The sequence below is a fragment of the Rattus rattus genome, chromosome 4 (assembly GCF_011064425.1).
Source record: "Rattus rattus isolate New Zealand chromosome 4, Rrattus_CSIRO_v1, whole genome shotgun sequence".
NCBI classification, from domain to species: Eukaryota; Metazoa; Chordata; class Mammalia; order Rodentia; family Muridae; genus Rattus; species Rattus rattus.
Window position 1 is genome coordinate 177642196 of NC_046157.1, and position 21960 is coordinate 177664155.

At 44.5% G+C, this 21960-nt stretch overlaps 1 protein-coding gene across 1 annotated transcript in view; it reads right to left on the reverse strand.

Moving 5' to 3' along the window:
* Arhgap28 (Rho GTPase activating protein 28) overlaps positions 1–16478 on the reverse strand; it is a 164577-nt gene extending 148099 nt beyond the window's left edge. The window contains exon 1 of the mRNA XM_032899643.1: positions 16363–16478. Coding sequence (XP_032755534.1) covers positions 16363–16478 — 116 coding nt within the window. The remainder of the gene's footprint in view (positions 1–16362) is intronic.
* Positions 16479–21960: the final 5482 nt, after the last annotated feature.

Here is a 21960-nt window from a genome sequence, read left to right on the forward strand (position 1 = left end):
TGCCCTTCTCAAGGCTCCTCTGCACGATCCAGTTGCCTGCCGCCCCCACAGCTGTACTCAGTTCCCCCTACCCATCCCACTCCCCACCCCCACCCTCCACCCCCCATCCCCATGTGAGACTGGCTTCTGCCTCAGTGACTCCGTGAAACTCACAGCAGCCAAGTTTTCATCACACTAAAAATAGCCCATGAATGAGTCCCCATTGTCACCATTACTCAACATTTCACCACTGTTGATGCTATTGATGGATGGCATTGGCTTCCACATGTCCCTGCCCTCCTGGTCATTGTCATGGCTTTCAGGCCCTGCCCACCTCCTCCCATCCCCTAGCTAGCAAAACTCTTCAGGTTCCATCAACTGCTGTCTTTAGGACTCTTCTCTCCCACCCAATCCTGCCAAGTCCAGATGGGACTGTCCCCGACACTATCGTCTCTCATGAGCAAATCCTTCTCAAAACTTTCCAAATCTGACCATCCGGTGGGCATCCAAGACTCTCGGTCTCACCAGCCTACAGGACTAAACGCCACCTGTGAAACCCAGTGCTGCCCCAACCAACATTTATTCAACACCCAGAATGTCTAATCTTACTCAGTACTCCCAGACAGAACACAAGTCACGCTTCCTAATGTCCTTTGCAGAGCCACCCAATTATACAAACGTCTTTGCGGACGTCCCCACTTCATTCACAGCCACGTAACCTGCAGGACCTCTCCACCTGAACGACTGCATCAACCACCTACACCATCTGTCCACCCCTTCGTGGTCTACTTCAAAGTCGTATTTTATAGTCCAGAGGAATAGAGACTGGGAGCTCACCGGGCTGCAGGAAGAGAAAACAGCCAGGAAGTTGCAATTTTAATTTTATAGATTTCAACCCAATTGCTCTGAAACCAGATTAAGAGAGCAATGAGCAAAATTGGTTTTGAGCAGGGTCAGGAGAGACAGTGAAAGGGGTGGGCAGCCTGGGTAGGATTTGGTTAGCTGAAGGTTAGTGTTCCTGAACGGCAAAGCATTTCCCTGAACAGGTGCTGAAGTGTCACCTTGCATAGCAAGAACTTTCTGAAACACCGGCATCCGGGGAGTATCACGTTCGTTTAGGATCGGTCTAATCAGAATGTGCCACAGCGGGGCTTCTTATAAACAGTGAGTCATGTTGTTTTAGCTGGCCCTGACTCAGAGCCTCACAGAGCATGACACAGCTTCAAACACATGTACACACAGTACATGGCCAGCTCCCCCCTCAATTAGACACTGCCAGCAGCTGGATGAGGGCTCGTCCTCCAGTGTGGGGCTTTCTGAAACTAACCACAATGTGGACTTGGCAGAAAACACTCTCCAAGTAGACCTTGCAATTCCAGAGATGGTACAAATGAAGAATAAATGGGATTTAGGCTAAAAATTCCAGGGCCAGGGCATCAGAGCTCGGGTTTCCAAAGCTGCATGTGTGGAAATTTTCAGTCAGCTCTTTTCCCTCCGTTAACTGCTCGGCTGCTCCACTGAGGTCAGCGAGTGTTTTTCTTTCAGATGCCAACGAAACGTCATGAGTCTGTTTTCCAACTCTGAGTTACACTGGAGGAGATAACATACCCGGGGAGTCGGCCCCAGCACCGGAGAGGAAACTGAGGAAATGACATTGTCACAGATACTGCCTCCTTTTAAACCTTGGTGTTTCCCAGCAAGGAGCCCATTTTCCCTCCTTGTGGTACTGGCTCTTGGCCTGACTGAGCACTGCAGACCACATTAGGGGCCTGAGTGAATGCTCTGGTGATAGGAGAAGCTGACCAGCGAGCAAAGGACACAGAGCACAGCTCGATGGGGTTGTTATTGCACAGAAGCCCCAAGTAAAGGCATCCTTCCCCACCTTGCCTCTCTGAGCTTCTGCCTTACAGGCTCCAGTCTCCCCTGACTGGTCACAGGAAGCTTAGTTTCTGTCATCAAGATACTCAGAAGTCCCAGGCTGGCTAAGTGCAGGGAATGCCGCCTCCTAAGAGCTGGCAGTTAGCAGGAAAGTCCACACCACTGTTTACTTGCAGCTAACAAACTGTCCAATCAGGGGCCTCTGCTGTCATCAGAACTAAATGTTATCAAACTCGGTGCCCTGGAAAATAGACACAGGCAGTCAGAGCCTGGAGGCGAATGTGAATCTGGCTTCCCCAGAAGAGTCGAAGCTAGACCAAGAGTTCCAGTTTCTACATGGGAGTCTTGGAAGGCCATCTGAGGTCAGCATCCTTAGCGTGCAAGGATCGGTGATGGATAACGGTTGTGCTTAATAAGCTCACAGCACAGGCAGACGAAGGGAAACACTACCACACCCTCCCCTCTCACTGCTGTTATAAACCAGGTATTCCTGAGTTGCCTGGATGGCCTCAAATTCCTGGACTCAGGTGATTTTCAGCTTCCTGGGTATCTGGAACTCAAGATGTTCTCTCAAAATTATGTGGAATGCCCACAAGGATCTGGGACACAACAGAGCTTCGTAAAGTCAGAGCTGAGAACCCAGATCCTCAAACTTACAAGGGGTAAAATAACTGAATGGGTAAAAAAAAAGCCAGCAATAGTAAAAACATTTCGGGATATACTATAACCAATAATTAATTTAGAATCACACACACGGTGAACCACAGGTGTTTGTGGCAGTGGGGTCTCCTATTGTGTCCCTCTATGCTGCTCATGTTGGTATGACACATAATGCCAATGACCACCGACTAAAACACCTTGGCTCAGGTCTGAGACTGAGGACAGGAATTTTGGCACTTTTACTGTACACGCAAGTTTTTCCATTTATAAAAAAACTGATGATTTAAGTAGGGGAAACTTAATTTCCTACTTAAATTATTTTCCTACTGCCATTCTCCAACACGTATCACACCTTTGGCTTGTGTTATTTTAGAATGTTCGATTCTAAAAAATGCTGTTCGAATCCTACATAATAAAAGAACTGCTTGAGATATCACTATCCGCAGTCTCAGAACTAGAGTCATAAACATAATATGGTAGTGACGTGAAAAACCAAACATGTTCATCCATGGAATTGAACTGAAGACCCGGACAGAAATCTATACCCTTATGGACACCTGATTTGGGGTATAGAAGCCAGAAATACACACTGGGAAAGAAAAAGAAAGCATCTTCAATAAACGGTACAGGTCTACTGGAAGTTAGCATGTAGAAGACTGCAAATAGACCCAAAGATCACCCTGCACAAAGGTCAACTCCTAATAGATCAAAGCCATCAACATAAACCCAGATGCTCTGAACCTGATAGAAGAGAACGTGGTGGGGTAGCCTTGAACTCACTGGAACAGGAGAAGACTTTCTGAACCAAAGAACAGCAGCACGGGCACTAAGAGGAACAGTTAATAAATGGGACCTCATGAGACTGAAAAGTTCCTGTAAGGCAAAGAATACCATCACTTGGGCAAACAGCAGCCTGAAGAACAGGAAAAGGTCGTTACCCATCACATTATCAGAGGTGAAAGCTACACCCAGCTACAAACCCCTCCATTTACAGTGGTGACCTGTCTGTCTGATATGCTGGTGCAATGGTGGCACATACATTGTGGGCGCAACCAACCACTATCTGATCGGATTGTAGGCCCACTCCATGAGATGGAACCCATGCTTGTCACAGCTTGGGTGGCCAAGAATCTAAGACAAGATGGGCCACGGACCTAGGAGAAAACAAAGTACTGTTATTCTGCTTAAGGCACATAGCCATAAGATGACTCCTAATGACATCCTGCGATTCCTATAGATCAGTCTCACTCAGCCATCATCAAAGAGAATTTCGCCCGCAGCAGATGGGAACTACCAGAGACGCACAACCGGGCAATATGCAGAGAGGCAGAGACCTCGCAAAAATCAGACCTAAATGGGATGTCTCCATCAAATCTGTTCCCTCAGGGCTCAGGGAACTATGCATTAGAGGAGATGTAGGGATTCTAAAGTCCAAAGAGTATGATAAATACCATCAAGGACACGAGGCCTCTAGACACAGCAAGACTGACACACGCATGAACTCGGAAATGGTGGCGGCATGGACAGAGCCTGCACAGGTCCAAAATAGATGAGGTCCCACCACTGAGAGGGGAAGTGGACACGAGCTCCCGCCCCCAACCCAGAAGCTGTCTCTAATTACTAACCCCTCTCAGAGGAAAAATTATTTTCTTCAAGGAAGTCTCGCTGGTTATACAAACCAGAGGGGACTTCAGAGGAGGTCCCATGCATAGCAGCTGATGGTCAAACAATATGAACTCAAAGGTATTTCTGCAAAATATCTCATCTCATAGTTCTCTGTCTGGGCATATTTTTAAACCTCATTTGTTGAAAAATTAGTTTTTGCTTATATATTATGGTTTCCAGTTTTGAGTTTTTATGGGTTTTGTTTGAGAGTGTGTATATCTGTGTATATCTGAGTGTGTATATCTATCTGAGTGTGTATATCTGAGTGTGTATACCAAGTCTGTATATCTTAGTGTGAATAAATAGCTGTGTATATCTGAGTGTGTATATCTGAGTGTGTATATCTATCCAAGCATGTATATCTGAGTGTGTATATCTATCCAAGTGTGTATATCTGAGTGTGTATATCTATCCAAGCATGTATATCTGAGTATGTATATCTATCCAAGTGTGTATATCTGAGTGTGTATATCTGAGTGTGTATATCTGAGTATATATATCTATCCAAGTGTGTATATCTGAGTGTATATATCTATCCAAGTGTGTATATCTGAGTGTGTATATCTATCCAAGTGTGTATATCTGAGTGTGTATATTTGAGTGTGCATGTCTGAGTGTGTATATCTGAGTATATATATCTATCCAAGTGTGTATATCTGAGTGTGAATATCTATCCAAGTGTGTATATCTGAGTGTGAATATCTATCCAAGTGTGTATATCTGAGTGTGTATATTTCAGTGTGTATGTCTGAGTGTGTATATTTGAGTGTGTATGTCTGAGTGTGTATATATGAGTGTGTATATCTGAGTGTGTATGTGTTTCTCGTGGGTCTTTCTTAGCTTCTTTTTCTTTTTCTTTTTTGTCAGTTTGTTCGTTTTTTTATTCTGGTTTTTGCTTGTTTTTGCTTTGCTTTGTTGTTTGTTTTTTGTCTGTTACCTTGAGAGAAAGAAAGAAGGCATGGCGTTGAAATGGAATCTTAGAGGAGAATGACAGAGGAAAAGTGTGTTCAGAACATGTTATATAAAAACTATTTTCAAATTAAAAATTAATAAAATTGTTATTTGAGTTGGCTGCTTTAAGTTTCATTTAAAAACTAATAAATTTTGGTTTGAGCAAAATTTCTAACAATTTTGACATAGCCCTAAGCACAGTTCTGCCACTTTATACTATGTTTTTAGGCAATGAGGTATTTTCAGAACTTATAGTTATAAAATCAAAGTTTTATTTGACTCTACATCCTGCAATATCAATTATTCAGTCAACATTACTTACATAAAAATAATCACATATATCTCACTAGCATGCAGATTTGCTTTTAATTTAACCTGGTAATACTTATATGCCAAATAATTGTTTAAAAATATTTTTGTGATTGATTATGTTTGATTGGCATGCCTATTTTATCTATCAATATATTCAGACTTGTATAAAAATTTCTGACAAGAAAAAGGAGTTGTGAGAGGAAAAAATCTTCAAAAGCTTCAATAGAGGGATCTTGTGAGGGATCTGGTAAAGGATCTGGTGAGGATCTGGTTAGGAATCTGGTGGAGGAACTGGCAAGGGATCCGGTGAGGATCTGGTGAGATATCTGGTAGAGGATCTGGTGGAGGATCTGGTAAAGGGTCTGGTGAGGATCTGGTAGAGGAACTGGGGAGGAATCTGGTGGAATAACTCACAAGGGATCTGGTGGGGATCTCGGTGGGAGATCTTGTGAAGCGTCTGGTGGAAGATATGATGGAAGGCTAGTAAAGATTTCTTCATAGCTTCAGTCAGGAAGAGGTGAAAACCTGACTTGGTATTAGATAAGAATTTCACACAAGTGTAGCTTCTCCACTTTACCAAGACTTCTTGTAAGCCTTAACAAAAAGATTGAATTAAAAATGTGGTTTAATTTTAGCCACAAAAACCTATTTTAGTACTAAGGCAATTAGTTAACAAACTAAAAAGAAAACATGTGAGCTCTATGGTCTATGAACGCATGCCTAAGGCCTAAAGACTAGAAAGCACTCACACTCCTTCCCCTGGGGAAAGGGAGAGAAGGGATCCACAAGATTCCATGTTGCCAATGCTTGGTCAGTGTTTTAATGTCTTCTAGAAAGAATTTGCCTAAATATCGCTACCTAAACATGACTACACTAAGGTGAACAGCCTAGCTTTTAGGGGAGGGCAGCAGCTTCTGTTACTGGCCTTCAGGATAAAAAAGTTTCCAAACCTGATTTATATCCACTCACACTTAACTGCATGTTTATCCAATTAAAACAGGTTTGGGGCAGGTTGCTCAGTGGGTAAAGAGCTCTCCATGCAAGCATGAAGACTGGAGTTTAGATCCCCATTGAAAATGGTGTGTGTGTGTGTGTGTGTGTGTGTGTTGTGCATATGAATGTGTTGTGTGTGTGCATGCACATGTGTGTGTGCATGTACATGTGTATGTGTGTGCGATGCATGTACGTATGTGTACCTGTAAGAGAGTGAGATGCGAGAGTGTATGTGTGTGTGCGTGCATGTGAATGTGTTCTGTGTGTGTATGTGTGTGTGTTAACCCACTTTTAATCCCAGGGCTCAGCAGATAAAGGTAGAATCTCTGAGCACACTGGCTGGCTAGTCAAATTGGTGAATCTTGGGATTCAAGTGAGAAACTCCACCTCAATATATAAGGTGTAGAATCACCAAGGAGGACACATGACAATAATCTGTGGCACCTGCACCCTTACACATTGTCCACACTCATTCAAACATGCATACACACAGGCATGCACACTCCATGTGCCTGTGCGTGCCCACACACACACACACACACACACATACACACACACACACTCACACTAAAATGCATGCCAAAATGAACATTTAAATCAAAGCCGAACATTTATAACATCTTCCATTTATGAGCTGCTCTCAATGGCCCATCAGCAAACTGAGTTGGAAAAATGACATACACATAGTGCATTAATCAGTAGCATAGGATTGCAATAACAAGTTGAAGGAACAAGCTTTGGAGCAAGATGAGGCGGAGTTTTGCTGTGTGTGGTCTGAGGTGACTTCTCTGTACCGGAGTTGCCGTGTCACAGGACTGTCCTAAGGATTAAATGAGACTTGTGTGTCAAGCCCTTAGCCCGGTGTTAGCCCCAGAGTAAGCTCTTGGTGAGGCCTGGCTGGTGCGTGACTAATCGATGAAAGCTCATCAGTGCAGCGGGCTAAGATTGTGAGAAGTAAGAGCTGCTCCAATTACTACCATCAGAGAAACTTCCAGAAAATAAGTCTGGCTTCGTTTCTTTAGCTGCATGTGCTTTCTTTTCTTTTGTATTTATTGCTCCTTAAATATAGCTTGGATGCCGACCACTTAAACAGTAAGTTGGCCTACTGTGTGAGATTGAATGTTTAGAGTCTAGCTGTGAAGGTGAGGCAGGACATGTTACTGTGGAATTTTGAAGTTAGAAACAGTCTCACTGTGTGGCACTGATTGCTGGAACTTGCTCTGTAGATCAGAGCTGGCCTCGAACTCAGAGATTAGACTATTCTGTCTCCAGAGTGCTGGGATTAAAGGCACTACCTTGCTAGCATGTTATCATTTTTTTTTTAAGTTTAATATCTCTTTTTAGCATCTGTCAGATTTCTCACATGGTGCAAAAGCCTGCAGTCCTAGCACCAGTGAGAATGAATCAAGAGGCTTGTGAGTGAGGCCAGCCTTGGAGAAGAGTGGGAGGGGGAGGAGGAGTGGAGGAAGAAGGGGAGAAGGAGAAAGGGGAGGAAGAAGGGGAGGAGGAAGGAGAGGAGAAGGAGGAAGGGAAGGAGGGAAGGGAGGAGGAAGAAGAAGAGGAGGAGGGGGAAGGGGAGAAAGAAGAGGGAGGGGAGAAGGAGGAGGAAGGGGAGGAGGAAGAGGAAGGGGACAGGGAGGAGGACAAGCAAAACAATGAAGAAACCCACATAACTTCATGGGTAGCTTTTGTAGAAACATAGATACATTTTTTAAGGCATTGATTGGCATTCTCTGCGTTGATTTTCACAGATGAAGAACAAAGAAAAAACTTCTTCAAATGAATTCTTGTCTCTATACATTATAAATGTGGGGGGAGGGGAGAAAATCCTGTGACTCCCCACAAAGTTCACAGCAGATATAAAGATTTATCTTTCTACATAAAAGATAATGGGTGCCACAACCCAGAAGGGCTAAAATGGCTTAGATAAGTCCTACTTGTTCCATGGCTTAAAAATTCCTTTATCTTTGCTTTGCAGTTTCTCCTTCCTGCCCTCTGAGTTGTTTGTGTGCGGTCATCGTCCAGTCATTGGAGGGATTTCGAAGAATGCACAGGCTTCCTCCGCTGATTTTTTTTTTTTTTTTTTTTTTTTTTTTTTTGCAGTGTAACATGACACTCCCAGCTGTTCCTCTAAATGAGGCTTAGTGTGCTTCCCCCACCCTTGGAAACCTGGCACTGGACAGCTGTTAGACAGTTCGTCTGTAACAGTCCTTCACTGTGGTAGAACACAGGGGGTACCCAAAGGATGTGCCATAACCCACGTCCCTTTTAAGTTATGTTTTAATCGGTGTACAAAGTAACAGGTTTCCTCACCATACAAGGTAACAGGTTTCCTCACCATACAAAGTAACAGGTTTCCTCACCATACAAGGTAACAGGTTTTCTCACCATACAAAGTAACAGGTTTCCTCCCATACAAGGTAACAGGTTTCCTCCCATACAAGGTAACAGGTTTCCTTGCCATACAAAGTAACGGGTTTCCTCCAGCCATTCTCAGATACTAGTTTGGTTGATTCTCCAGCTCAACTTGTCCGTGGCCTTCCACTTTTCCATTAACATTCATACCATGTGCATCCAGCTGCCCTCCCCCTCACCAGTAAAGCCACCTTATTTTTTTTCTCCATCTCATGGGCCCTTTCTGGTCTCCTGACCTCTGCCCACACTTCCACAGGAACACACGCACATATCATCTGTATAGGAGAGAAAACATACTGTTTGCCTTTCTGAGCGTGGGTCACCTTCTTGAGTGTGACCTTTTCTAGCTTCATGCATTTTCCTGAAAATTATGTTAGTTTACTTGTCCTTAGAACTGAACAGAATTCCGCCCTGGAATACATTCCACGTCTTCAGTATCCGCTCATCAGGCTGGGTTCGTGTCCTTGCTATTGTGATCTGTAATACACACAGATATGCATGTGTCTCTGTGATAGGGCATGGGGTCCTTTTGCTGTCCAGGAGTGACAGAGGTGCACCATAGTGTGGCCTCCACCACAGAGTAGTTCTATTTTTCACCTTGGGAGAAGCCTCCACATTAGTTTCCTCAGTGGCTGAGCTACTGACACCTCCAGGGAATTGTGGGGCAGAGGTAACTGCTCCTCTCCACCACCTGTCATCATTTGTTTTCTGGATGGGATGAAATTTCAGTGATTTTAATTTTCCTTTCCATGACAGCTAAGGATCCTAAACTCCTTAAAATAGTTACTGGGCATTTGTGTTTCTTCTTCTGAGACCTGTTTACTCTGTTCATCCACCCATTTGTTGACTGCGAGTTTGGGAGTTTAAGTTTTGTCGTTCTTTATGCATTCTAGTTGTTAACTCCTGTCTGGAGTATAGCTAGTAAAGGTTTGCTCCCATTCTCTGGGCTGTCTGTTCACTCTGCTGTCTGTCCAGTCTTGTGTGCAGAAAGAAGCTTTTGAATTGCATGTAATACACTTAACAATCCTGTGGCCATTTTCCGTGCTACTGGGGTCTTGCAGAAACTCTGCCCCATTGTGCTTTCTCTACATCTTCTGGTAACAAACCAGTGTTCTCAGTTGGCATCAAGGTTTTTAATCCTGTCTGAATACAATTTTGTGCAGTGAGAGATATGGATCTAATTTTGCTCTTTGGCATGTGGAAAAACTATGAACAATAAACCGTCATCAGCCTGGTGTGGGGGTCCCTGCCTATAATTCTAGCACTTGGCAGAGGTTCAAAACTAGCCTGGGTTACACAGGGCCTTCCAGGCTACCCAAAGCTACATAGGAAAACAGTTTTAAAGAATAATAATTATTAACATTATTGTTATTTAAATTATAGAAAAATGAAACAGTATATGAATATAGGAAACTTTTTAGTAACATATGCATCCTAATATGTATTCTCTAAACTGTTGCATCTCATCTCAGTCAACATCACTTACTTACTTGATTTTACTTTCTGCATGCCTGCGTGCGTGCGTGCGTGCGTGTACACATTCATGTCCCATTGCATGCATACCGAGGTCAAATGACAACCTGCAGAAGTCATTTCTGTCCTTTCATCATGAGGCTCCTGGGGACTGAATCAAGTTATCAGGTTTGGTAGGGAGCACCTTTACCCTCTGAGCAATCTTTCTGGCCCTCATTTTTTTGTTTGTTGGTTTCTGGTTTTGTCTATTTGGTTGGTTGGTTTGGGTTTTTGTTGTTTGTTTGAACAATCAAGAAAAGGTTCATTGCCACACTATTTAAGGATGTGACTGACTTGGTATTTTCACATAAAGATATTTAAAAACAAATTCAAATTCTTAAATGGGCAGGATTTAATCGTGAAACTTCCTTCTAAGAAGCATTCCTCTTTCGCTTCTGTACCTAACATCTGCCTTTTATTCCCAGCTGCAGCCGATAGCTGGAGACCATATGGTTGGGAAATAAGACCGTGGCAATTACTCCAAAAGTAATCTGCTTGGCTTGAGGAGAGGGAAAAGAAGTTTTGATTATACGTAAATTGCAATGTTTACTTGGGTTAAAATAGATTTGCAGACATTCAGGTAGCATCTCAGGAAAGGTCCCCCAGGTGTCTAGAAACTTCTAAGAAATAAAGAGATGAGATTAATGACCACCGTCTCTCACAAAGCATTTAATCTAGCAACTCTGTGATATTTTTGTCCTCTCAAAGCTTCAGTAAAACTTCGCCTCCAAAAAATAAAGATAACTTGAAAACTTAGAAAAATTTTCCTAATATCCTCATGAAGTCAAGCCCGGTAAAGCTAAATCATTTCATTACATGAACACTGATGTCTATTTATATTGGTATCAGTGTGAAGAAGTGAACATAAGAGTTATAAATTTAGAAAAAATGGGGAATATATTACTTCATGGAACATAATTAAGCAAATCAAGATAAAACAAGAAAATAAGAACCATCCTCAAAACATCCTGGTAATAATTTTTGCTCTGTGATCTATAGACAGATGCTAAAATCAGTACATGATAGTTTGGAAAGAAAAGATACTTACATAAAGTATTTCCGGCCGGGGGGGGGTGAGGGGAGAAGACTCATTGCAAAGGGGAAAATGGTGACTCTGTGGTATGGGAGCCTAGCAACACCATCTTAGCCTCATCAACCTCCTTAGGACAGCCTAGTGTCATAGACCCAAGTGACCAACACCAACCTCATTAGGACAGCCTAGTATCATGGACCTAACAAGATGGTCCATTGTCAGAACTTTCTCATACTCTCACTGAATTCAGAAGAACAGATTGGAGTAACTCACTATAAGCAACTTCCTATAAACTCACCATCAAGTTGCCAGGGTCATCAAAGACAGATTACCACAGCTGAGAGGACCCTTGGGGGACGTAGTCAAGATCCCTGTGGGATCTTGGATTCAGCTATATAACCAGACAATTAAGTAGCGAAACAAGAATAGAATGTGTAGGTTAGTTCGCTGCCGTATGCCTCGGTCATTTTCTTCCGTTTTGACCGTTGCAATGCTGGTTTTGTAACGCGCTAACATTGAAGGAATCTGGGTGAAGGTGAGTCCTGGACTGGACTGCAGAGGAGAGCCCATGGGCAATCCTGGCTTGAGCATGATGTAACTGCACATCATGAAAACAAGACATCGAGGGGGTAAAAGACACTTCCAGATCACTCTAAACTTCCTGAGTATTTGTATTTACACTGGGGATTAAGGATCTGGGGAAAGGAGCAGGTTAAAAGTGGATAGAGCAACTGGCCAAATGTTTAGCCTAATGATAGCATCAAAGGAAATGCACCAGATGTTTAGCAGCAGCTCCACATATGGAGGTGACGCCATTCAGCAGGGAGTCCATGAAAGAAACCAGAGACCTCTGCTTTCAACTACAATGTAAAAGTGACCTCTAAATACCTACCCTCATCTAAGAGCTCCGTTTCCATTACTGCTTCTGAACCTTCTAGAAGGAGCAGCCCATGATTCCCCTCGAATCAGCTGTCCTTTGTGTAAGCTTAAACTCACATTGGCTCACATGCGTGTCATTTTAACAAGCGTCGACCTGTTGAAGCGCCTATCTTTTAAACTGATTTCAACCCAGAAAAGTACCCCCCCAATAGATCATTAACAATTGCTAAGTTTAGCTTTACCCAAAATATTTACTTCCCAATCGTCATCAGATCTCTTTTATCTAAGTGTTTTCATTATAAAAAGTGGTTGTGATGTTGAAATCCAACGTCTCTTTCACAAAGCCATAACCTGAGCTGCAGAGGGGAGACCATGGGGACCCCGGCTTAGGCTCCACTGGCTTTTGAGAAAGAGATGTTTTGTCTCCTACTCTGTTTTTGTTGTTTCTCTGGACGTTGATTGTATGACTAGAAATAATCAACACACACACACACACACACACACACACACACACACACACGAAAATGTCTTCATACAACCTAGGAAATTCTTGAAAACTCACGCAACAAGCATCACGGTTGGCTAAACCTCTTTATACGTGAAAGTATTTTGGATGTCTGTCAACATTCCCAGGGTTCTCAGAATCAGCTTGGGCCTTTCATGGTTCTGAAGCTAAGTTCAACGTTGATTTTTCATAGATCAGACACTTGCAGAATCTCATCTACTGGCCCCAGGAAAATAGACGGAGATTCTGTGGGACAGGCGCTTGCCTTCTGAGAAGTCAGAGCAAACAAAGACTTTAGAGTCTTTTAAATCAATTCCTAAGGAGATCATAAAAGACAAACGTTCCATGAGAAAACTATCATAAGAATCAAGTCTACCCAGGCTATGCCCAGTAAAGAGTCAAGGGACATAATGGCAGCAATCACAGACAACAACAAACAACGAGAATCCTGAAGGAAACACAGAAGGGTTCAAATGGAAACACAGTGCTATTTCAAATGCCCCAAACACCCCAGACAAATTCCAAGAAATAGGAACTTGTCGTATTCACCAGCACCTTGTTTACACTGACCTTCTTAGAACAAAACAAAGGATGGTCCACATATTAAATACCACAAACTGCTTATCTACATCAAATATTGATATTGTTTGCTACTGAAATCTGGAGAAGACGTGTTGCCAGCCATCCCTGACTGCAGGGTCTTTTAGGGACCCAGAAGTCCCATTAAAGTGCATGTACTTCTGAGGTTGGAGGTCGTCTTACTTATGATATCCCATATGTAGTTGTAATCCATCCATCCATCCATCCATCCATCCATCCATCCATCCATGCATCCAACAAGGTAAGAACAAGTGATTTCCTGAACTCTTCCAAAGTCTGAGGTGGGAGCTGGAAAACTCAGATATTTAAATGGATCCCTTTTGTTTGGGCAAGGTTGTCTGGGTCCTGATTACTTCCTCCCCCACCCCCACCCCCCCACTTCTCTCTCATAGGGAACCCAGTACCAAAAATGTCTACTTCACCCCAGGACACCATCATCACCATCAATGAGCACTTACACCATCTCTTTCAAGTTGGTCTATGTTCTAAGCAGCTCAAGTCACTCACTTGAAACAGGGTGGTCACACTCAAGGTCTGACACTCTTTCCCCAAGCCTGGCCTGACAGGCATATTTTGCTGCTTTCGTAACAACATTAAATAAACAAATGGCTGGCCCCAAAGAGATTTTAGTGGACAGCTGACTTCACTGCAGAGATGTAGCAGAAAGAGTGTGGCAAACAGGGGCTCCCAGGGCCGGCACAATGAGCAACCATGACTCTTCCTCAGCTTCGAATAGTGTTGGCAGGCAGCAGTGTGGTCCCCAGCTGCTATGCCCCCCACCCCCATTCTTAATTCCGGTTATACCTGAACATTCTTATATTAGAAAATGTGCTGCTTCTTTCCTTCCAGAGGTTCTATTGTCTCATCATTTTGCTGACAATTCTGTGGGCCTGCCCACATTTTCATGGCAGGAAGAACATCCCATTCATCCCTGTGTTTCCAATGCTTGCTGGGTTACTAACACAGTCTGTGGTGACAGGCTGCATTTGGCTCTTAAAATCCTGCCATTTTATCTTGGCCTCTTTGTAAATCTTAGTAGGAATCCATTAATTTCCTCAGGAAATATTTATTTCGCTATTACAATATACCAGATGCTCCTTTGGTATTTGGATATAATAGTGGGGGATATGTTTTGGTGGGAAAAAAATAAGACCCCCCCCAAACTCAAAACTAGGTGTACTAGAAGAGGAGGGAGGAGGGACATTTAGCTTTGATTTCCATCTGTGCTAGCAGGCGCTAAAGAATGACAATCTTTGGGAAGTCAGAGCCACATTCCCAGTGCCAGACTGCTCACTGCTCCACAAGTAGGCTCCAAATACATACGCAAGTTTAAGGAAAGCATGGTCGTGAAGGAGGGGGTGCTTCCTCCCAAAGCACAACAATACCGCCTTGTTTCTTGGCTTGAAGGGGAGAATTGATCAGTAGCTAGTAAGTCAAAGGTTAATAACTGGGTCTGATCATTTCTCTTATCAGACACATGATAGATGATGTAGTGTCCCCTGGCTCCCAGTAAACATAGGAGCCTCTATTTTTCACTGCTTCTACTGAGGGCCAAGGAGTTAAGCTTTCCTCTCATAATTCTGCTGTGGGAAGGGCTGGAAGGAGGGCTGCATACTCCCAGCCCCTGCCTCAGAGGAGGGAGAAACAGAGGGTCCTGTGGAATGCAAGGCAGCCAGCAACATTACAAACTTAGACCCAACTGGTTTATGGTAAAGGGCTGGCTACGGTAACAGTCAGTTCTCCCACTCTCGTGCCTTACCATTCCACAAGACCACATGCTGAGCTAATAAAAAAAAAATGTCTCTCTCCAATTTGCTTTCTGCTATCCGGCTGATGTCCACAAACAGCTGCTAGGAAGTCAGCTACACCCAAGCCACTTAAGAATTTAGAAAACCGGCGTTGGTTTGCATCCAATCCCCATCTATTTAGTCACTCATAGTGTAAGCTGCAGTGGTCCAAGATGGTAATTTCTTCTAAAAGAATTACACGCAAAGCACAAAGAGAGTCAGTGTCTTCAAGCGGCATTTAAATGATGTGCATGACTCCTGCCGCCGGAGGAAACTGGTCCATCTCTCACTGTCTGTTTTAAAATGAGATTTGACTCAACCTGCTCTCTCTGGAAGAAACAATAATTTCTTTGTTAGCTAAGACCAGTGTAGTTCCTGAGCCAATGTGATTGGTTCATCATGGATACCGTCCAAAGCATATTCTGTGACATAGTCACAGATCAATTAAATTGGGAAACAGCAGTAATTATAATCACATAAAGTTAAGAGTGTGAGGAAAAACAAGTAATTGAAAATAACAGTGACGTAAGGTGCCATTAGTGTAGGCTTCAAAATAAATAAATAAAACCATATAGTCAAAGTGGATAGCAAATAAATTTCCCCTAAATATGCCAGAGAACAAACCACCTCACATTTGGAATATTTCTGTCCATCCATCTTTGGTTCCAACTGACATTCGGTTTACTAAATGCACATGGTCACCCAAAGAAGTAAACAGGAATTGCGTTGGCTGCATACAGTCGACACCAGCACTCAACAAATGATGACATCACTGTATTTACACAATTGAGGGTATTTACAGTAGAAAAGAAATTGTTATGTCAGGGGAGGTTTCCTTTTGATAGAAACTTTAGCTCCAAATAGTTAATCCGAGTATCTGCGAGAACTTTTTTTTTCTTTCCATTCTGTTTGTGTTTGGTTTGGGGTAATATTTTAAAACTTCTCCAGTACCTGGTGAGAGCCACAGAAATGGTTTGTTTGTCTAACTCTCCATAAAGTTGCATCAAGACTACAAGTACCCCGCCAGCCTCAGCCAGCCACACACAGACTTGCGCCCAGGCCATTTCTCACCTCCAATCAGGACCATACAAAGAGCAGTCTCAGTAATCAACTCCACAAAAACTTGCCTAAGCGCTGCCCCCTTCCCGCCCCGCCCGACGCGCGCGCGCGCGGCCGGCGGTGCCGCTCCGTACCTGCTGAGCGGATGGCCGGCCCGGGACGCGCAGCGTGGCTCCGCGCCCTGCGGTTGCGAGCGCGCGTGCGAATGGTAGGCGGTCAGCACCACGCCGCCCGAGTCCTCCACCTCCATCCTCAGCGGCGCATGTCCCCGCGCCGACCCAGAACAAAGACCCGGACCAACGAGGACCAGCTCCGGGAACGGGTCAGCGGCCCCGAGCGTCCGGCGCCCCAAGGCTCTGCGGCTAGGACGGCCCCTCCCGCCCGAGGGCCACGCCCACAGAGTACAGCGGCAGATTAGCATACACTGAGGGCCACGCCCACAAAACAAGGCACACAGATTAGCATAACTAAGAGCCACGCCCACAGAGTACAGTGGACAGATTAGCATACACTGAGGGCCACGCCCACGGATCCCTGCTTTTAGGAAACTGGAAACCTGCCTGGCGCTTGTGGCTCCAGCCAGCTGCTCTAGTAAAGTTTGTGTTTTTCTTCCTTTGTTTCTCTTTTCCTCTTCTCAACCTCCTCCTCGCCCCCTTCAAACGGGAGGCTTATCCCATGGCTAGGAACATTTCCTGCCTGGCAGTCAGAAGTGAGACAGAAACCATGCCTTAGGCAAAGGGAGAGAGGCTAGGTCTGGAATGGGTGCTCAGGGGAAGAAAAGAAGAAAATGTGACACTCTCACTTAAACATCCGAATCAGAAATTGAAGAACTGAGTGGCACCAACGTTTGTTAGTCGGTGAATCTGATTTCCCTTCTGCCCAAGACATCCCTCTGCACGTGCAAGACTGAGCTTCCTTCCCATACCCTCAAGACTGCAACAACCAGACTCTTACCTCATTCCTAACATCCCTTTCCTCCACCCGGTCCTGATCCCTGACAGATACCGTTTCCAGACTGTCTGAAAACTACTCCTGATTGCCATGGGCTCAATGAATGGTATTTTTCAGGGGGGCTTTTTTAGGGGAGAAGTTATAAACACACACACACACACACACACACACACACACACCCCACAAATGTATATAACATACCCGGACGTGCAATATAATCTTTCTCCTGCTTGTGTTTCTGGCTGAAACTGCTTTCAAAATTCTCTCCCCGGGTCCCCTGTGAAACCTCTTAGAGATCATCAATCAAAGCTCCCTCCCCCACCTCTCACTCCCCCTGCCACTTTCTAGAAATTGCTCTTGCTTTGTTACAGGAACAATTTCATTCTGCTCTGTGATGAGGGCAGACTCCCCAGACCATGCATGCATGCCCTGTGTGTTTCTTTGCTCTGGCATCCACTTGAGTGATTGCTACTAAGTCCTGGTCTGTTTTTCCCCCCAAAGCCCAGAACCAGGAAACTTCTCAGAATGAAACACCAAGGAGAAATCTCCAGGGGAAAACCCATGGCTAACTCAAGATCAAATTACTGTTTTCCAGCAACTCGGTGTTTTCTGCTCCGCTGCAAGATGCTGGAATGACTGGTACCATTTTTTTTTATACCCCAGAGCCCCTCCTGTTTCTCGTAGCACATACTCCAGAAAGGAAGGTGTACTGCAGACTTACATATCAACTTGACACAAGCTCGGGTCATCTGAAGGGAAGAGAGCCTCAATTAAGAAAACGCCTCTATGAGATCAGGCTGCAGGCAGGCCTAATGATTGGTGGGGGAGGGCCCAGCCCGTGGTGGGTGGTGCTGGCACTGGGATGGCGGTCCTGGGTTCTTAAGAAGGCAGACTGAAGAAGCCATGGTGAGCAAGCCAGTAAGCAGCACCCCTCTGTGGCCTCTGCATCAGCTCCTGCCCTCACTGCTTTTGATGAAGAACTATTATATGGAACTGTGAGGGAAATAAACCCTTTTCTACCCTGATCTGCCTTTGCTCATGGTATTTCATCCCAGCAATAGTAACCTTAACTAGGAAAGAAGGCTTGGTGGAATGAACGAATGAATGAATGAATGAATGAATGAATAAACGAATGAATTGAACGAATGGGTGGAATACAAGAGAATTGGTAGAGGAGGTCGTACTCTTCAGGGTAGTGGTTCTTACCTTTCAGGCTAGCCAAAGGATTCTTAAAAAGTGACTCCTACTGCTTCACCACACTTAAACAGCCGGCAAAACCAAGTTCTCTTGTGTAGAACCATTTTCCAAATGTCTGTGCGAGAACAAAGCACAGCTCTCATCAGCATCCTTGAGCTTAGGGGTTTCAGAAAGATGCTAGACTGCACATGCTGTGTGGCAGAATGTGGTTTTCAAGCTACTTCTATTAGCCCTTCAGATTGGCTGAGCTGATGTGATGTACGGTCTCTAGAGGCCGGAGCAGGTCACCTGTAACCCAAAAGAGAAACCAGCAGGAAACCTAGGGGGGTGAGAAGAAAGGTTGGGCACCAATCTTCAGGCTTATTTGCTATGGGGAGGGGATTACTCTCCTTCCTGAAGGTGTGACTCCTGTGGAAGCCCTATGCTACTCTCTCTGGAGTCTGGTAACTACTACTTGGTAGGCAGATCTAGGGGTGGCGATGGCTAAGTGTTACTGAATCTCACCATACTTCTTCCTTTACAATGGGCACAGCTTTAGAGACAGCCCCTCTCTTGCTAAGCTGTCCTCCTCACCTGGGCTGAGTGATCCATCTCACCTCCTTCACTTTGGACACTGAGCACACACAGGTCTGCCCTGGAATTGGGGCTTAATCCCTTATGTGGAACTGCTAATGTGGCCGCACTGATATAATCCTGCTTTCCATTGAAGACAAAAAAATTGTCCATGCAGGTGTTTCGTCAGTGAATAATTTCCAGTCTAAACAGGTTTAGCCTCATAGACAACTATGAGAAGCATTTGGGGGCCTGGCTGTAGCTCCATGGTGGGATACCTGCCTGACATGTTCATGCTCCTGAGTTTGGTGTTGATTGATCCCCGGGATTGAAAGCAAAGAGGCAGAGGCAAGGGTAGAAGAAAACACAGAGACCTTCAGGCTAGGAATGGCCGCATGAGGCAGTGACAGTTGGCCAGGTGGTGGAGCAAGTCCACCTGAGGACCGTCAGGAAGATGAAGTTCTCTGGACCGTGGACCACGGGCATTCGCCCTGAAAGAGCACTTTCTGTTTGTTGGAGTCAGGGTAAATGGAAGGCAGTTTGAGTTCCCAATGTCAAGCTCTGGGATCAGAATCAGGAGACATGGGTGTCCACACCAGCCCAACACCAGCAAAACATGGGCCCCTGAGCAACATGCTAGGGTATGTAGGTTTGAGACTGGTTTCCGCACATTTGAGAGAAAGGAGCTTACCTTGCACTGGATTCTGTTCTGTTCTAGATGTCAACACATCAGCCCACCAATGCTTCAGCAGATGAAACCGAGTGCCCCTCATGGTTCATAGCACCAAGTTCCATCCGGACCTTCTTACAGCCAGGATGTAAGAAGGATCAAACTCATACTAGGCTGTCTGCAGTCTGAGTCCAGGCTCTTACGTGTAAGAGGCTTCCTGAGGTGTGCATGCCTCCTTACTTGATGTAAACAGATAAGTAGGACTTAATTTATGTTTCTTTGTGTAACTTTTCATAAACCCATTTAGTATGCTAAAGGTTAAATACCACTAGCATAAAAATAATTAAGTGGTAATTACATTTATTTTTCGGCGCATAATATTCTTTATAGGCATGTGTATAATTTATTCTCATTATCTGCTCTTAGAATGTGTTGAGGGTTACCAGGGTTTTTATTTTTATTTATTTATTGTTTTAATAATGTATTGTAGCTCTGTCAATAGGAAAACATCGGAGACTTACAGAATATGGGGAACCTGGGTGCGACAAGATGCCACTTAATCGATCAACAGGAGAACGGTCAAGAAAGCCAGAGAGCAGAGTCTCTGGGTCTGGGTAATGGGATTGCCCCTTACTGATTAAGATACTGCTCGAATCGCTAATTTGAAATGTGAGAACTGATCAGATATCCTCCCAGAACTGGGAGAAAAGCAAAGAGCTTACCTTTAAAGCATCTATCACACTACCAAACATAACTGAGCTGGTCGTGTGTCAACTTGACACAAGCTAGAATCATCTGACAGGAAGGAACCTCAGTAGAGGAAATGCTTCCATAAGCTCCAGCTGTAAGGCATTTTCTTAGTTAGTGATTGATGGGGAAGGGCCCAGCCCATGGTGGGCAAGGCCATCCCCACCCTGATGTTCCTGAGTTCTATAAGAAGGCAGGCTGAGCAAGCCATTAGAACAAGCCAGGAAGCAGCACTTCTCCATGGCCTCTGCATCAGCTCCTGCCTCCAGGATCCTGCCCTGTGTGAGTTCCTGTCCTGACTTCCTTCAGTGATGAACAGTGCTGTGGCCTTGTAAGCCAAATAAACCCTTTCCTCTCCAGCTTCCTTTTCTGTCATGGTGTTTCCTCACAGCCCTAACTAAGACAGCACTGTACACACTTGACAAATATGCGCACACTCCCTTCTCCCTTTTTTATTACTCCAGCCACTGGGGTCTCCCTTTCAACCCTTCCAGAAATATCCTTGGAGTCCACTCCTCAGTTGTAAACAACCCAGATTTAGAGATTCCTGAGACATTTCACAACCTCTAACTGAGAGAAGAAACTTACTGGAAAGACCTCAGCGGACACCAGGGTGCCCCAGCTCTCATAATTTCAAAGTTTGGCAGTAACCCAGCATGTCCAGTCCTATTAGGAAATACAAGAAAACAGGACATTTATGTAAAGCCTTTATGTGGACAGAAGGAAAGTGCCCCTCGTGGCCTTACTGCCTGTCTGGCAGAAGTGCTGTTTGGATGGTCACCTAGTGCCCTGATCTTCAGGAAACAAAAGCCCGGTTGTAATACAGCGAAAGAGTCCTGTCCACGATGCTCACTTCACCTCACAGTGACCTCAAGCCCTCTGGAAAGACTGAGACAGATGAGCCCACAACCATGTTTAGATGGAGAAGAAACACTTCAATAAAGTAAGTTTGTTGTTGTTTATTTTTGTTCTTGAGACGGTATCTGGTATCCTAGACTGGCTTTGTTAAACTTTCAAGTAGCCAAGTCCACCCTGAACTTACGATCCTCCGGTCGCCACCTCCGGAGTACCAGGACTACAGACATGTACCAGCACGCTTACTCATGTGCTGCTGGGGTCGAATCAAGTGCTTCATGGATGCTCGACAAACACTCGACCATTTAATGCACCCCTCCCCCGACCCCAGCCCAAGACAAGTATTTGTTAAAGTGTCTGAAAGGGGCTGTGTTAATTCTTCATCCTCCGTTAAGCTAATGAATCTCCCTCTTAAATATATCTGAACATTGATCAACACTACTCAAATCATACAACTGTCTTCTCTGAATGTTCTCACAATGATGTGATTTTATGAGCACTCTGACTTTCTCTATTGCTTCCTCAGCATCTGTTTCTGAAGAGAGATTGGAGCTATTTTTCTTCATTAACCATTCTGGGCTCTATGACCAATCTGGTAATTGGGTTAAGCAGATTATATCGCCATGAGAGCCAGTCAGCCAGGTCACAATGAGTTATTTATGTGACGGACATAACTGAGTCACATAAGGGACTTCTGCAAATAAATTGAATCATTATCGATTGGAAATAAATCACCACTAATACACCCAGGCGGGTGGGG